The sequence below is a fragment of the Myotis davidii genome, unplaced genomic scaffold (assembly GCF_000327345.1).
Source record: "Myotis davidii unplaced genomic scaffold, ASM32734v1 scaffold111, whole genome shotgun sequence".
Taxonomy (NCBI): domain Eukaryota; kingdom Metazoa; phylum Chordata; class Mammalia; order Chiroptera; family Vespertilionidae; genus Myotis; species Myotis davidii.
The window spans coordinates 639,088-656,821 of NW_006284347.1; the positions used below are offsets into that span (position 1 = coordinate 639,088).

At 49.1% G+C, this 17,734-nt stretch overlaps 1 protein-coding gene across 2 annotated transcripts in view; it reads left to right on the forward strand.

Annotated features, from left to right (window-relative positions):
• CACNA1D (calcium voltage-gated channel subunit alpha1 D) overlaps positions 1-17,734 on the forward strand; it is a 306,783-nt gene that overhangs the window by 123,785 nt on the left and 165,264 nt on the right. For both annotated transcript variants that reach the window (XM_015571127.1, XM_006754674.2), the window contains exon 4: positions 17,581-17,720. In XM_015571127.1, coding sequence (XP_015426613.1) covers positions 17,581-17,720 — 140 coding nt within the window. The remainder of the gene's footprint in view (positions 1-17,580; positions 17,721-17,734) is intronic.

The following is a 17,734-nucleotide window of genomic DNA, read 5'->3' on the forward strand; positions in this document are numbered from 1 at the left end:
TCCTCAAGCCCCCCTGAACTCTGGCAGTGGCAGGCCGTTGATGGTGGCGGCTGCTTGGCAAGCCCTGCTGGGGAGGTGTCTGGCCCTCCCTGTTTGTTGGCTACTTAGGAAATGGGGCCCGAGTCCTCGTTCCAGCAGGGAGCCCCGTCTTCTAATCCCTGGGTGACAGGAAATGTCTCACCAGCTCCTTAAGTACAAAATACATTTTATCCTCACGCCCACACGTGGAAGGATCAGAGGCAGAGCCCGTGCCCTTTATTTGGGGCTGTCTTTTCCTGGTTTTGCTGCGCTCTCTCTGATGCTGCCATTTGTCAGAATCCGAGGATAATTTCTTGCAGAAGGATGGAAGTGAAGTCTTATTTAAGGCTGTGATCACCCGCCATGCCCCCACCCCACCTTAGAGAGTCGACACACGCTGTTCTGGGCCTGCTGCACGCTCCCATCAGAGCCGACAGCCCAAATTACAGCACTCGCTGACCCAGTTCTAAGGATGAATGCCACGCACTTAAAGTGTTTTGCAGAAACTATTATTTTAACTCATTTTCACAGTGGCTATGGATTTCTATAGTCTCGCAGGAACTTTGGTTAAATGCAGAGTAAAAACTGAAGCTTCTCTGAGGATAGTGTGGAATGAGGTCCTTCAAGGTCTTTAAGAAAATGATGCCCGACGGAGCAGTTTCCTCTGTGCCGCCTTCCGAGTGGCCGCGTGTGCCTCCAGCCAGGCTGCAGCCGTGGCGACGGTGCATGCGTGTGCTCGCGGCCTTGGGGCCACTGTGGTGTCAGTGCTATGGGCTCTCACAGGAGGCAGCGAGGAAGGATCGCAGAACCTGTTGTAGAAGGGCGCTTGCAAAGATTCGCTAGTATCCCCCACACAGCTATGAAGCAGCAACACTACACCTGGTCTCAGAAGGGCCCCGGGGAAGGTTGATCATGAGGTTCTCCTCTTCCAGCAGGGAAGCAGAAGCCAAGAGCAACCTCTCTCATGGGCGCACAAGGGTGGAGCAGGGGCAGCAAACCTTTTTTGTGAAGAGGCAGACAGTGAATATTTTATGCATCGCAGGCTGCTAAGTTTTTGTCACAGCTACTCAACGCTGCTGTTGTAGTACAAAAGCTTCCATAGGGAGCAGATAAACAGATAAGCACGCTGTGTTGCAACAACACTTTAGTTACAAAAATTGGGCCAGTGCGCCCCAGCCGGTGTGGCTCAGTCGGTTGGGTGTCGTCCTGTGCCAGATTGATTCCCGGTGAGGGCACATGCTTGGGCTGCGGGCTCAGTCCCTGGTAGGGGGTGTGCAGGAGGCAGCCGATTGATGCTCACATATTGATCCCTCTCTTTTTCCCTCTTCTCTCTCAAAATCAATAAAAATATCTTTTAAAAAGTGGGCCAGTGAACCAGATTTGGCCTGTGGTCCCTGATTTGACAGCCCTGGTCTAGTGAGACGTAGCAGTTTTGAGTCGTCATGGGGGGGTCTCATCTAGCCCAAGAAGGGAGCACTGCTTCCTGATTGCCTTTGTAACACCTATGCCTTCTGCAGCTGATCATCAACAAGGGTGTGAGGTGAGGCGGGTCTCCAGTCTTCTCCTAAAATCCTTCTCACACCTGCGGCCATCTGTAGACTCCAGAGAGAGAACCTTGTTTTCCTTCTTCACTCCACCTGCACACATCAGATGCTCAGAGAAGGAAAGACTTCTTGACTATTGAGGGGAAGTCATGGTTTAGGATTTAGCAGCAGGGACCTGGGCGATTTTCTGGGGAATTCGAATCAGGTGTAAATTTCCCCCGGTGGCCATCACCCTCCTGTCCCACGCGTGATGCTTTGCGGGCCTTTCTTGCTCAAATGTGTTCTCTCTCCATTTCTCACTTGTGCTCACATACATGGCCTCCCTCCTTTTTCCCCCTTGCCCCAGCTCATAATACTGCCACTGCCAACACACACACACAAGCATTTTCCCTGCTCTCGCACACTAAGGGGACAGGTGGTGACAGAGCATTCAACTCTGGAAGGTTTGCCAGCATCAAGCCCAAGTACATCGATGGGGTACTGTGTATCCTACCAGTGCATCACCACTTGCCCTGCATTTATTTACATACTCACTTCTGACTGACCATACATTTGCACCCTATTATGCAGTTTCTAGAAACACACTCGTGGCAAGCATAGTTAGATGTTAGAACTGAACACAAAGTGAGCCCTGGTTGCTCTCTCTGGCTTCCTGCTGCACCTGCCCTTATATCTGACCTTAGAAGTTGGTTATTATAAAAAGCCAGTTATAGGGTGAGTCATTGAAAAAGACAGAAACACGCTTTAAGGCTTATTCTGACCTAGAATATGTAACATTTATTTGCCAATCTTTTGGAGTGGGACCAAAAGGTTTCTTTGAGTATGTGCATCTACTGGTCAGACTTCCCATTGTTTTTCTTACACAAACTACGCCTATTATGTACCCACAGTTTCTAGTTGTGTTTTACTTAAAAATAGAATAAAATAAAAATGCATGAGAGGAAAGCTGAGAGCAATTCTGAAAGTTTATTGTGGTTTTTCCTTTATATTTTGCTGTCATTTTGCCCATGTCCAATTCAACAACAAAACCTTTAGCTACATTCCTTATCCGGTATGGGGTCAAGGCCTAAACCTCCACCCTCAATCCCCAGGATAATAACGGCCATTTATGGTGTGCATACTATGCGCTGGGCATTGCGCATTATCTCAGTTACTCTTCCAAACACACTCTTCAGTGATTAGGAAAGCAAGGCTCACAGGGATGAAGTGCCTGCGCAAGGCTCTATAGCTGGACTGCAAGGGAACGTTGAACCCAGACTGACTCTAAGTTCACGGTGCTAACCAGTTTAGGACTGGCAGCCAGGCATCCAGCCAGAGTTCAGTTTTCCTTTTCCTGGCTTAGTGGATGGCTGGTTGTTTAAAAGTGGCAAATTAGCCCTAGCCGGGTTTGCTCAGTGGTTGGAGTGTTGAGTGTCGGCCCATGCACTGAAGGGTTGTGGGTCCAGTTCTGGTCAAGGGTACGTACCTCGGTTGCAGGCTCGACCCCGTTTGGGTGCATGAGGGAGGCAACCAATAGACGTGTCTCTCTCACATCGATGTTTCTCTCTCTGTGTCTCCCCCTCCCTTCCACTTTCTCTAAAAATCAATGGGAAAAAATATCCTCGAGTGAGGATCAACAACAAACAATAACAAAAGTGACAAACGAGTGGCGTGTAGGCCCCGCAGAGGTGACGCAGCAGCTTGTGTTTCGGAGGATTAGTCTTATCTCGCATCTTTGTCTCTCTCTGCACGCTCATGTGTCTGGGCTGGAACTAAAAAAAAAAGCATGCCTGAATGTCACAGCTGAACTACTTGTTCAGGATTTGGATTTTTTTTTTTTCGACATTTGAGCAGAATCACAAGCTATAGAAAGTAGTAATTTCCAGGCCTTTGAGGTCTGATTCACAAGCATAATACTGTAATTAAAGGAAAACCTGTATTTGTTTGCTCTATTTTATCACAACTCACTAGGATGTTTTATAAATAATGCACCTAGATATTTAGAAAATAGCATCTAACTGTTTAAGCTTCATGGGCTTTCATGTTCAGATGTCTCGGTTATCCTGAGGATATGAGTCTGCCTGAGCCCTGAATTCAGAGCAGTGTTTCTCAACCTTCCTAATGCCGCGACCCTTTAATACAGTTCCTCATGTTGTGGTGGCCCCCGATTTCATTGTTACAAATTGAACATAATCAAAGCATAGTGATTAATCACAAAACAATATGTAATTATATATGTGTTTTCCGATGGTCTTAGGCGACCCCTGTGAAAGGGTTGTTCGACCCCCAAAGGGGTCTCGACCCACAGGTTGAGAACCACTGATTCAGAGGGAAGTGGTGATGGGAAGTGCCCTACGCTGACTTATGGAGGCAGCGTTACAGTGCAGAGGCTGGGCATTCACAGCTTGCCAGTGATGTTCAGAGGTACATTTGTGAGGTATAGCGCTCCAGTGTAATGTTTTCAGCTGGGCACAGTGTTAATGAATTTTGAATTGAGGCAGTTATGATTAAGCCTGTTGCGTTTTCAACACTAATCATTATTAAAATGATGATTGATCTCAGTGATCATGAAACCATTAAGAAGGCATCTGTGCCGAATGAACGGGCTGCAGGCAGTTTTGAGCTTCAGCTAGCCACACAGGACTTGGTGGTTGTGATTGCAAGGTGCTTGTTTGTTGATGATCTTTCCTGGGTCTTTCTGAGCCTTCAATACTGTGTTTTGTCATAGACTATAAACGTTGGTTGGGGGTTGGGGGTTGGGGGAAGCAGCCGGGCCCCTTTGGGCCCCAGCATTGTGGCAACGTCCAGTGAAGTCGAGTAGGATAATTTCTCAACTTCCCGGAACCTCACCCTTGATTGATAAGAGGTCCTCCGCCCACCTCACCTGGGGCTGGGGAGACCCTCCTGGGGGGCAGTCACAGCACAGCTGCTGGCGGAGTGCAGACCATGTGCCAGGCATTTCCTCTTAGTTCCTGAGGTGGGTGTGGTGTCCCCACTGAGAGGATGAGGAGCCAGCCGCTCTTGGGGGTCTCAGTGTGCTCCCTGGGGCCAGGGCAGAACCAGGATTGGGACATGTTCGTCTTCACCCACAGTCTGGGCTTCCTTAAAAGAGTGTTCTTGTGGGAGCTGGCTTTGCCGTGAAGAAAGCGGAGGGAAGAATGCATCTCATTCAGTGAATGAGACATAAACATGCTCTGAAATGACAGTCTTGGGCGCTGGAGAGCCTGCCCCACTGAGAGCCTCCTACCCTAGCTGACCACCTTTCTCAGGGGTAAGAGGAGCCCCTCTGTCCCTCGTAGCTCCTGGTGAATTAGATGCCCCTGGTGCTGACAGCCCTGTTCCCCATGAAGCCGTGTTTGTGCCTGGCTGCAGGCGGCCGCGTGCCTGCCAGAGGACTCAGCCTCCATGGGCCCTCTTGGCCTGCACACTCCAGTCCCAGGTGGGGACTCATAACCCAGGTCTTCAGACACCCCCATGCTCCCCGCCCTGCTTCTCTCTGACCCGCTGGCCCAGTGGGGGTGCCGGTTTGCTTCCTGTCCTGGAATGTGTATGAGCCATTCCCCGCGTGGACTCAGGTGGATCAGGGAGGCTGGGAGGCCTGTGGCACACTGCCTCTTTTCCAGGCCCAGCTCCCAGTGTCCAGGCTGCCTTCCCCGCCTCCAGGTGCCCAGTGTGCTGGCGCTGCCCTTCCCTCTGGGGCTCGCTTTCTCCATCTGCTCGTGGACAGTGCTGCCGGGCCTCTGTTGGTCCACCTTTGGTTGGTGCTCTTCTCCACCCCGTCCTCCCTTCTCCCTTCGGTGCTCCCCTGCAAACATAGGTCATCTTCCTTCCCATGGAAACTCCCATCTTGGCTGGCCCACCTCCCTCTCCTCCCTCTCCTCCCTCTCCTCCCTCTCCAGATGAATGACCTAGAAAGTGCTGACTCCCAAGGTGGCCCCAGGTAATCTCCTAGGACAGCAGGGAACTCACTGCCCAGCCCTGGCCCTAGTCAGTCTCCTTACCTGGAGCTTCAGTTCCTCCTCTAGAAACCCCGTAGAAAATGGACTCCACGCCCATCACTGCCTGGGATGGCTCTTCCTGTTAGGTTTGTTTCTTGGGTTTTGTGGTCGTATGTGTGGTGGGCAGAGAGTGAGCATGAGATAGAGAGTAGATATTTATGCCCACTGTGGGTCCATTGTGGGCCCAGTTATTGGCTCTTATGGCTATAGTTTTCAACTTTCTTCACCTTGGCCATCAGTAATAGATACATTTTACATTGCAACTCACAATCATAATATGTATATGTCATTAAAATGTGAGTCTGATGGGAAAAAAATACTTCATAAATTCTGACATTTTCTATGCATTCTGATAATTATCCATTCTATTTTATTTTCCAAAAATTGGTGGATATAAACCATAAAATTAATTTTGTCTGTATTCCATTAAAAAAGCCCTCTCTCTTCCATTACAGTATAAATTCCATAAAGACAGGCAAATATTATTCCACCTCATGTAATTGGTGCTCACTTCATATTGTCCACTGTTTCTTCTCTCTCTGCAAATCCTTTGGAGAAACACTTTTCTGTGCAGAGAAAGAAAAGATAAGGTGACTTGTGTCACTGATCTGATTTCTTCCTCTCCCATTAGCTGTTAGAAATTGCAGAGACATAGTAATAAAATATGTCTACACAGTATGCATCTTTGTAATGGTTATTCCTGTTTCATTTTCTTTTCCTTGTTAATATATTTATTTTCCTTAACTTATTTTTTTCTAAATATTTAGAGTTTCATATGACTTTCATAAAAGATACCAAGGAGAAAAGCTTACACAAATCAGAAATAACTAAAAGTAGAGATAGAAAGTCTATCTCTTTCCATAAATAAAACAGTTTTTACACCTGAATGAACCTCCTAAGACCTTGCACTCACAGGCAAGCCTCCTCACTTTTAGGTGTCTGCACCGCATACTGGCTTATTAAGAGATCTTTTCAGGCATCAGGGGTCATATTATTTACTTATTCATATTATTCTTACTGTTCCTGTAGTAATGTATCCTTCCCTGCCCTTAGCATAGATCTGCCGCCTTCTCTTTAACAGCCATAGAGCATTCCCCTTTTTAAACTACTGTTATTTCACATTTTGATGTTCTGTTGCTTAGAGTTCTTTTTTGGAGCGAGGTAGGTACTAAATAAAAACTTACTTTAAAAAGAACAGTAGAGATTATTAACTAGCCTTAGGCACCTGAACAAACAGAACCTTCTAGTGACGGCTTCTGGAGCCACTGTTTCCCTGGGAATGGAATTGCTGTGGGAAACCCGGGTGGGTCCACAGAGGTTTGACTGGCAGGACCAGGTCATTGCTATGACCCATCCCCAGCTCAGAGCGGGTCTGCGGAGACTTGGTCTGCTCAGTCATTGACTTGTGTATTGATTTCCACGTCAGGGCCACAACTGGGCGGTGCCTGGGTTTTAACTTCATTTCACTTTCTAAGACTGAAACAACGGCGAATTACCCTCATGGGATTACCCTGAGTAAATGCATCAAACACTTTATCTCAGTTATAGACCTCACACTTCATGTGTTTTTAAACTTTGATTCAAAAATTTACATAGGAATAAATATCTATGTTCCTATGATCTCAGCACACTCACTGGAAATAGGTGGCCATGAATGAGGGTTGTTCATCCCCCCAAGTGGATTTTATGGTGGAGTAACAACTGGGGAGCTGAATGCCGCCTGCTCCCCAGGGACCCCCAGATGTCCCTTTTCTGTTAGCAGTGAAGGGGCGGGTAACACGGGGTGTGGGAGCTGGGCCCTGGTTCATCTCCCAGCTGTGTGTGACAGCCCAGACAGACTGCTGGACAGGCCAGGGGGAGGACCGGGTTTAGAGGGAGCACTTCTCTCCCTCAGAGGGCAGCAGTGCTCACCCAGCAGGCCCCCTGCAGGACAGGCTGCCCAGTGGGCTTGCAGACCTGTGGCCGTTGTCCCAGTGCCTGTGTAGGGAGTAGTTAGCAGTGGCTCCGTGCAGGCCCTGTGCTGTTTTTGGGTGGCGGCCAGTGCTATTCAAGGCTTGTTACAAAGACACAACAGTAAAATGAACCACCGTCATGGGAGCGTGCTGCACGCGGACCTTGGCTCATTGGCGCGTGTATTTACCCGTGTTGCCTCATTTATGCTCAGCAACAAACCTGGGCACTTTCTCATTTTGTGATGAAGAAGCTGCAGTGAGAAAGTACAGTCACTTGTCTGAGTCCACAAAGCCAGGAAGTGGCAGGGCCAGGACCTGACCCCGGGCTCTGAGCCTCCTGTAGGTGGTGAAAGTGGTACTGAGCCCCACCCGCCAGGTACCACTCCTACTGTCGGCAGCTGTGACCTGCAAGGTTCATCTCAGGTTGCCCAGTGGCAGGGGCCTAGGTGACCCTAGGCTGAGGTCACTGTGGCGTGACAGGTGGAAAAGCATGGAAGCCCAGGCGAGACTTGACAGGCGTGGGAGGTGTGGGTCCCCACCAGGTCGGCGTGGTCAGGTCTCTTCCCATTGACCATGGCAGGAAGTAACTTAGAGTCTGTGACCGTCGTAGGTGAACGTACACAGCGATCCCTTCTCTGCCTGTCTTATTCTGTCGCTTGGAGAATCAGCAGAGATAAGATGCTGCGAAGTTTCTTTAGCCCAAGTGCTGTGTCTAAGGGGGCAAGTGTACAGGGGAATGAGGTGAGATTGATGTATAATTCGGAGGTCAGGGGATTTACCTACATACAGTTCCGAAAGGCTTTTCTCCAGCTCCGTTCATGGAAAGAACGGAATGGCTGCTTTCTTGTCAAAATGAAATGTTCGGTTTTAAACTTACTCACTTCCTGCCATTTTGAAATGTTGGCTCTTTCTTTCCAGCCAAGGAGGTAGACCTGCTGGAGCGTTGGCTTGTGTCATTAGAACTAACCAATGCCAAGAACAGGCTTCTTCTCTAAAATGATGGCTGTTTGGCGGTTGTCCCACGAGCCAGGCCCCACAGGTCGAGAGGAGGCAGCGAGGCGCTCCGTCAGCCCCAGCAGGGCACGTACTCCCACGGTGCTCAACCTTGACCTGAGCTGTCAGAACAGGATGGAAGGCCTGACACTGGCTAGAAAGAAAGCATGACTGCAACTCCAGCCAGGAGAGGGCGAGTGGGACCCTGGCTGTGTGTTGGAACTGCTCTTAGGGTTCCCGACAGTGACAGGGTCGTGGTTCAGATGCTTGGACATGCAGTCTTGGAGTCACAGCTCTGTTTGTCCTTTTTTGGTGGGAGATGCCATTGTGGTACTTCCTGAGGCTAAGTGCTCAGTTTTGGGATTGGGACAGCGCGAGGACCCTGCAGAGGGAGATACGATGGTTCCTGCCCTTAAGGTAGTGACCGTCTACAGCTCATACATGAGGGCACATCCAATAGGTCTACCTCCCCAGTGGACAGGAGCTCCTGAAACAGGGCAGAGTTAGTGCTCGAGTGTTCGTGATGGTTCACTTTCCTGATTAAATGCCAACCCTGTAGCACAACTTTCAACTCTGGGGCAGCAAAGTGTTTTGACTCAGGTGCCCACTCCAGTCAGTGGTGATGCTCGACTGGGCACCTAGTGAAGCTGCAGTGGGAGGGGTGCCAGTGACGACTGGCGAGTGATGTTAGCTGCAGGTTCCCCGGGCACAGAGGCAACAGGCAGGTGACAGACATTTGTCTTCTCTGATAAAGGCATCAGGCTTGCAAGAGGGGGCAGAGTAGTCCCAGAGGAAATAAAACTCCCTGGTCTTCCCTTGAAGGGTAGAACAGGATTTAGATAAGCAGAGAGAAGTGCTTTCGTCATAGAGGAGAGCGGTCACAACACGAGGGTTTCTAATGTGTCTCACGTGTATGCAGGAGGTTATGGGAACTGACGGGCGGGAGCCAAGGGAGCCGTGGAGAAGGAAAGGGGAATGAGGTGGAGCGGAGGCCTGTACTTGGAGCGGTTGTTAGTATGTAGAACACAGACAGATTGTAGAGGTCCTTGGGGATGCCAGATGGAGGAATTTAGATGTGTTACGGTCCTGTGCTTTTTAGGAAGTTTTCCCAAATGCTCCGGACACAATCAAGTGCTCCAACCTCCCACCCCACCCCCCTTCTCCCGCTTCTCCCCAGCATTCTTTGATTAGTGTCTGCTGTATTTTGAAATTTGTACATACGCACCTGATGTCCCCCTTCAGGACATGGACAACATCCTAGCCATCTTTGAAAACCCAGTGCTCAGGACTGCACCTGGTAGGGCGTAGACACCCCATGAATGGTGTTGAATTAAATTGAAGTGGGGTATCTGAACTGCCAAGCAAGGTGGGATGGAGGTGGGCATGCCCTGACATTGAAGCTGGGTGAGGAAGGGCATGGCTGCCAACCATAGGCTGCAGCTACTACCAGGGAACTAGGAGTGCATGTCCCAGGATGGGTGGGGTGGGAAGCAGGCAAGTCCCAGGCATCAAGTTGACAGGAGTGTGTGGTGTACAGGAAACCAGTTGGAACTGAAGACGACAACAGAAAATGAATGAGATTGAAGGAGGCAATTTAGAAAGCGGAGCCTAGATGAATTCCCAGAGAAACCGGCTTGCAGGGCTCATGGGTCCCATGCACAGAGAACCATCCGTAAGCCTGCGGGGAAGGAATCACAGAGGAGTTGAATCTCTTGAGAGATGAGGAGCTGCTGAAGATTCTCTTCGATGCTTCAGCTTTCAGAGAAGCAGAGTGATCTTGGAGGACCCGCGTATTTATTAGCGAGGACTCCTTTGTTTGTAATTGACCAAAAGCCCGAACCCAAACAGTCTCCATTTATTGGATTTTGCAACTGAACAGCCCAAGGTAAAGGGGAGAATTTTAGCTTCAGGTTTAGCTTGATCCAGCTGCTCATACAAAGGCTTCAGAGCCAGATGCTTGCCTCTGTCTGAGTTTCTCTGTCTTTCTGCTTGACTCCCTCTCCCCACTTCCTGGCTCTGTATCTCAGAGCTGCGTCCAGCCAGTGACGGCATTTCTTGCTTAGTTGCTGAAGGGAAGACCCCAGGATTAGCTCGAATTGGACCTGGTTGACACACGCTGGGTAACACGCCTATCCCTGAACTAGTAACCTGACCACATGCCGCCCCCTGCAGCCCCTGGCCCGAGAGTAGGAAAGGAGCAGTTCTTGGGGAAGATCAGGGTGCTGTCCCCTGGGGAGTTTCTCTGGGGCCAGAACCATAATTAGCCACCCCACCCAGCTGCTTGTTTTGTCCTCGGCAGCAAAGCAGCAGCTTCCTCTGCTGTGCAGGTGAGTGAGCTGGCCACCTCCTCTGCCCCGGCGGGATGCTGCCCTCCTCCCACACACCAGCTGGTCTCCTCCATGTCCTCTCAGTACATTCTGATGGCATCCTGGGCAGTGGCCCTCCCCACCTGGGTGGTCATGGGGTCACTGGGCTGTAGGGGTTTCAGGAAAAACACCTTCGGAGAGTTTCCAGATCTCCTCTCAGGCCGAGAGCTGTCCGCTCCTCCTGCTCCGTCCCGCTCCGGGCCGCCTGTGACTGTGCCGTGTTTGACCGATGGCAGAGCTTTCCCACCTTTCATTTAATCTGATTTTCCTTGTAGCCTGGTGGGTGGGGTGACTACCCTTGCTTTATAGAGAAGCAGAAGGGGTAAGTGACTCAGCCAGGGGTAAGTGACCCAGCTGTACAGACTGGAATTGGACTGAGGACACAAATGTCATCTAAAGTTTGTACTTTTAAACCAAAGGGGAAGAAAACCCAAAGCAAACTGACTGTTCTAGCCAGTTTCTTCATATAATGACGGTGTTAAGTACCCACTGGGGGCCTGCTAAGTACATGCTTCATTAATACCTGCAGAGAGAAAAATGACCTCGGCTTCCATCCCTGCTCGGAGCCGAGGCCACCTGCTGGCCACCCTCCTGTGGTTTGCCCCCAGAGTTTCACTAGAGATTGAACGGCTTATTGAGACCCTGTGACAGCAGCTCCGTGGCTCCCCAGTCGCCTCCTTCTGAGGGTCTCTCAGCAAGCCTGGCCTGAATGTGACCTGGCCACTTGACAAAACAGCCGCTGCTCTTGGGTGGGTGTCTTCCAGGGGTCTCTGGCCTCACAGAACTCCTGCCACCACCTGCATCTGGGTTTCGCTCATCAGGGCCCAGGAATCATAGTCCTACAGCTGGAAGAGCTCATCTGTGCAGCCTGCTCTTTCTACAGCCGAGAGACGGAGGTCACACCACGCAGCCCGGCACACGGGGGCCTTTCATGGCCTCCCTTGAGTGGTCCACTCGGCCTCACCCCGTCCCTCCCACCTGCCCCCCGCTCCCTGTGCTCCCGATCTCTGGGCTGCTCCTCACCCTCACTGCCTTGCCTGTGTGCATATCCCTCACTGACTGGATGTACCTGCCCACCGTCGTGCGGTTAGGGAATAGGACGGCTATGTTCAGAGGCTTTTCCCTGACACTTAGGGACGGTTTCCCGAAAGAGGGCAAAGCCAGGGGCCCCTTGTATTATTGTTATGACTGAACATTTGCATCCCCCCAGATTTATATGTGGAAGCCTCACCCCCAACATGTTGGCATTTAGAGATGGGGCCTTTCATAGGTAATTAGGGTGGGGCCCTCATGATAGGATTAGTGTCCTTATAAGAAGGGCACTCTCTCATTCCCTCTTTACACATACATGTACCAGGCCAAGGCCAGATGAGGACATAGTGAGAAGTCAGCCCTCTGCGAGCCAGGGAGCTCTCACCAGACCCCAGATCAGCCAGCACCTTGACCTTGGACTCTCCAGCTCCAGAACTGTGAGAAATAAATCTGTTGTTAAGCCACCCTGTCTATGGTATGTTGTTATGGCAGCCTGAGCAGACTAACATCATTATGGGATTTCTTAGCAGGAAGAGACATGGAGTAATGTTTGGTCGAAACCTCTCATTTTGCCTACTTATTTATTCATTTATAAATATGAGTATTGTTATGACAGGCCTTGGAAATACAATGATGCATGAAACAGAAGTGGTCTCTGATCTTAGAGAAATTATCATTTATTGGGGGAGTCAGATACTGAAGAGATTTTTTAAAGAATTTAAAATTTGCACATAAAGTTATGAAGAAGTGTAATGAGTTTTGACAGCACCTAACTGCAGGCCCTGATTTTGTCTGAGAGGTCAGCAGGGGTTTTGCTGAGAAAGTGTCATTTAAGCTGAGCCTTGAAGGAAGAGTAGAACTTAGCCCAATGAAAGCAGGATGGGGGAAATCACTCTAGAAAGAGGGGACGGGAAGTAGACCTGAATCGGGCTCGTAGAAAACAGATATTATTTATGACTCCAAGTTCATTCCAGTGCTGGGCTTGTTGTGTGCTCACTGAGTGCGGGGGGTGAGGGTGGGGGGAAGAGCTCCATATGTTGGGGGAGGCACACTGTGTGGGGGAAGCAGGTAGGCAAAGGCACGGAGGTGGGCGAGCATCAGCATGGAGGGTCCTGGCCCCTCCTACTCCCTGCCAGTTGCAGTTTCTGTTTCTCAAGGTTCTGTGTAGAGGTAACTGGTTTAGAGACTATTGGTGGAGCCTCTTCTGTTTGGTGAAACTTCGGTGTTTAAAGAAAATAAGTCAGGTTTCAGAATTAAATTTGGTGCCTTTATTTCTTTGGTGGCTTGAGGTCTCATGAGGGACTTTCACTCATATAGATTGGTATCTGATTAAGAGGAATTGGTGGTTTCTTTCTCTTTTTTTGATTAGCTACTAGCTTTTTAACAAAATGTTTTTATTGATTTTCAGAGAGAGGAAGGGAGAGGGAGAGAGATAGAAACATCGATGAGAGAGACATCATAGGCTGTGGTTGCCTCCTACACACTCCCTATCAGGAATGGAGCCCACAACAGGGGCATGTGCCCTGACTGGGAATAAAACCAGTGACCTCCTGGTGCATGGGATGACGTTCAACCAACTGAGCCACACTGGCCGGGCTGGTGGTTTCTTAAAAGGAGGTTTGACTGGCCCTGCCCACCCAGGATCCTGTCATGTGACTCTGCCTGGCAAATGCAGACATTGAGGTGCAGGGATCATTTACTCTCTTTGTATAGCCTGGGATAGGACTTTAAAGGGCAGCCCAGCCGTGGGACAGCTCGGTTCCGGTCCACTTCTAGAGGGTTCTTGCCTGCCTCTTTTCAGCCCGTTCCTTTATCCTTCCGCCGTGCTCTCCTCCATCCTGCACAGACTCCATGCCTTCTCCACGGACACCTCAGCGGCCCCTCAGCTCCGTGCCCACTCCGGCCTCGCCCAGTTAGGAATACGGCTTCCTTCTCACATGACTAACTCAACATGCTTTCCTCAAATGAGCAACTTTTTTTTTGTGTGTGTGTGGGGGGGGTGTGTGTAAATAATGACCCCCCCTTCCCATAATGGTTTTTTTGCGAGATGTTTTTTACACGACATTTGCTTAACGCGGAGAGGCATTTGTTGCGTAGTCCTTTTTAACAGCAGGACCAGGGACCAGGACGACACTGGCTTTTAGGCAGAGGGTCTGCCTTGCTCTCCAGGCTGATGTTGAGTTGGCTTTATGGCAGCGCCTTTGTGATAAAGCATCACATTAAAGCGAGTTGTATTTCTTGTAGTCAGTTTCATCCAGTAGTGCACTGAGGATTCTGAAAAGAGAAACCAAATTCTATAAAAAGGAGAGAGAAGAGGACAAGAGAGGGGGATAAAAGAGCCCTCAACAATTCAGTTATACTAATGGGCCTTGTATTATTGTGGCAAAATTACTTATAAATGAAAGCCAAAGAGGAAAAACAAGCAGTGTTGGTAGGTGTACTCTCTGTTCCTTGTCTTGTTTTTCTGCTCTAAAGCATAGCACTGTGTTGACGTAGGCATGTAACTGCTATGAATATTGATGGCAGCAAAAGCTTCCTCCCCCTGTCTGGCCTAGTAAATAAAGCAGAAGATATAAAAGGGGGAGTGAAATTATAAAATCAGCATGCTGTTTTCAGCTTATCCTGTGCCCTTAGAACCCCAAGTCTCCAAAACATATTGAAAATCCACATTTGGCGGCCAGGGTCTAATTTCAGTAGAGTGGATTGCTATTTTCAGGGATTGTTACTTCTGGTTAAAACAACAGAATAGCTCTTCCTTTGAGCTCTCAAAGTTAATGTCACTGCCTCACGGAAGCCCTCCTGGGTGTCTCCTCTCCACCCAATAGCAAAGTGGGCCCCTGTTCCTCAGAACATCAACAGTGGAGTGAATGCCCCTCCCATGGCAGCACCTGCTCAGGGACAAGACAGTGCACAGGAGAGGTGTTCATGGAGGTTACAGGGAGTGTGGAGAGTGACCAGAGGCCTTGGAGGTCTGCGTGTGGCAGGAAGGGGGAATGCATGCTGCTGCCCTGGGAGCATTTTGCAGCGGGCTCACCTCAGCCTGGACTGGGGGAGGCGGTGATGTCATAGCCAAGGAAGTTCTCCACCGCCTGGAGGAAGGATTGGGGTGCAGGGGATGAGCGAACCCCAGGACAGGGCCTGATTTTTTTTTTGGAAGGTCTGGAGGAAGCATGGGTCTGGAGGCTGTGGAGGAGCTAGGCTTTAAAAAATGTATAATTGGCATACAATGTTATATTAGTTTCAGATATACATCATAGTGATTTGACATTTATATACCTTACACTGTGATCACCCTTGTAAGTCTAGTACCCATCTGACACCGTGAAAAGTTATTACGATATTATTGACTACATTCCCTGTGCTGTGTTTACAGCCCTGTAGCATATTTATAACTGGAAGCTCATACCTCTTACTACCCTTCACCTTTTCCACCCATCCCCCTATCTCCCTCCCCTCTGGCAACTCTCAGTTTGTTCTCTATTTTATTTATTTTTACTATTTAAATTTATTTATTTTATTTTTATTGGATTTATTGAGGTGACATTTGTTAATAAAATTATATCGGTTTCAGGGGTACAATTCTGTAATACATTATCTGTATATTGTTTTGTGTGTTCACCCCAAGTCAAGTTTCCTTCCATCATTTATCCCCCCTTTACCTTTCTTCTCTGTTTTGATGAGTCTGTTTTTGTTTTGTTTATTCTTTTTAGATTCGACATGTAAGTGAAATCATAGGTATTTGTCTTTCTCTGTTTGATTTATTTCACTTAACATAATGCTCTCTAGGTCCATCCATGTTGTTGCAAATGGCAAGATTTCGTTCTGTTTTATTGCTGAGTAATATTCCACCATGTATATGTGTACCACATCTTCTTTATCCATTCATCTATTGATGGATACCTAGGTTGCTTCTATATCTTGGCTATTGTAAGTCATACTGGGGTAAACATAGGGATGCGTTTCAAACTGGGCTTTTAAAATGGAAAACCCACTGACTCTGCTAGCTCACTGCACAAAAGAATCTATTAGGCTGCCATGCCGGTGTGCTGAGGATGAAAGGGCCCTCTGAGGGCAGGTTAGGAATGGCAGGGACCGGGAAGGAAGAACTGATAAACTGGTTTTCTGGCAGAACCAGTGGGGAGTCGGGAGTGGGGGTGAAGTCTGGGGTACTATAGTGGTCGGATGGTTCCCCTGGTGCTAAAGATGCCATGAGAAGACACGCAGAAGTTCAGCTGGGGACTGGAACTGGCCAGCAGCAGAGGCGTAGCACAGGTGGCAGATGGCTCGAGCCCAGGGTGGCTGAGGCAAAAGAGCAGCCATATACATGTAACAAAGCAGAGGCCTCGCAGGGGAGAAGTGGATGAGCCCTTTGGCCTTATCAGACGGCTAATGATGCAGGCTTGCTCTTTGTCACTTACCTCTCTGGGGACTGTCTCCGTGTGCACGTTAGAAACCTCCCCTCGCCCCCTCCCCCACCAGGCTGAGCCTTTTGAGGCTGGGGACCACAGTGGAGACGTTTTTCTACCTGGCTCTGGGTATGGGTCCGCCAAGCAAAGGGGTGCTCACTGAGTGTTTCCTGGGCCAGGCCGACTTGACCTCGTGTGCCAGGCATCTTAATAAGTGAATTCCTGGCTTCCTTTTCCTGACCTTGGTGACTTTCCTCAGGCCCCACAGTGTAGAGTTCATATCAGTAGAGGACGTTATGGCCCATATGGAAGAGTTTCATTCCTGAGGATTTTTCATCTAGTTATTATTCAAGTAGCTTCTTACCAGGGAATGCCTCTTGTAAAATTAATCACACACATCTCGGTCGGCCCATATTTCTAGGAAAGCTGACATTGTATAAAGAAAACCTTTATAAAAGAGGAAAAAATCAACATTTTTAGACTGATGGGTGTGTTTTCTATATCCGTGGAGATGCAGGAGTTGGAACTGGGAAGGTTCATGTAGCCCGAGCACGGAGTCTCGGAGGTCTGTGGCAATGGCGTGGGAGTGACTGCTGAGCAGAGAAGGTTGAGCCTGGCCTGGGAACATGCGTGGTGACCACTCAGCACTCAGCAGGGTCATCCGAGAAAGGTGGCACACCGATAAGCAGACTGTGGCCTTTCTATCCTGAATTCACCCCCATTACTGTGCGCGTGGATGAGGAAACGTAGGTCCAGAGGAGAGGTGGGGCTTTGCCAAGGTCACCGTGCTGCTCAATGACAAAGCTGACCCTGACTTACAAGTCAGATATAAACCCACGATCAAGAGAGGGTCAAAGCAGACACATCTTCCTCTCTCCCGCAGGACGTTCCCTTCAAAGCTGCCGTTGGAATCTTTGCTGCACCCTCCGTGCTTTTCGGGGCCCGGTTTGGCAGCCTCAGGAGGAAACATGCTGCGTTTTGCAAATGTGTGCAAATAACAAGCATGCCTGTTATGTCCTAGCAGTCTCATCGCACATGCATCAGGGCAGGTGGCAAAATGCAATCACGCAGCCCCCAGTGAAGAGGGTTATGCTTAGCTGCTTATGAGGAATTCAGTGTGAGCAGGAACGTGCCTCCCTGGCCCAGGTGCAGTGTAAATGGTTCCATTTCTCCTAATGAAAATGTGACTTGGGGAAAAATGCTTGGAAATTGATTCTAATATTTTTAATCTGTATTTTTAAAATCTTTTCTCCTTCTTCTCCCCCCTCCCTTTTCTTTGTTTTTCTTCACAGGAAAAAGTAGAATATGCCTTCCTGATTATTTTTACAGTCGAGACATTTTTGAAGATTATAGCTTATGGATTATTGCTACATCCTAATGCTTATGTTAGGAATGGATGGAATTTACTGGATTTTGTTATAGTAATAGTAGGGTAAGTCCCTTTTA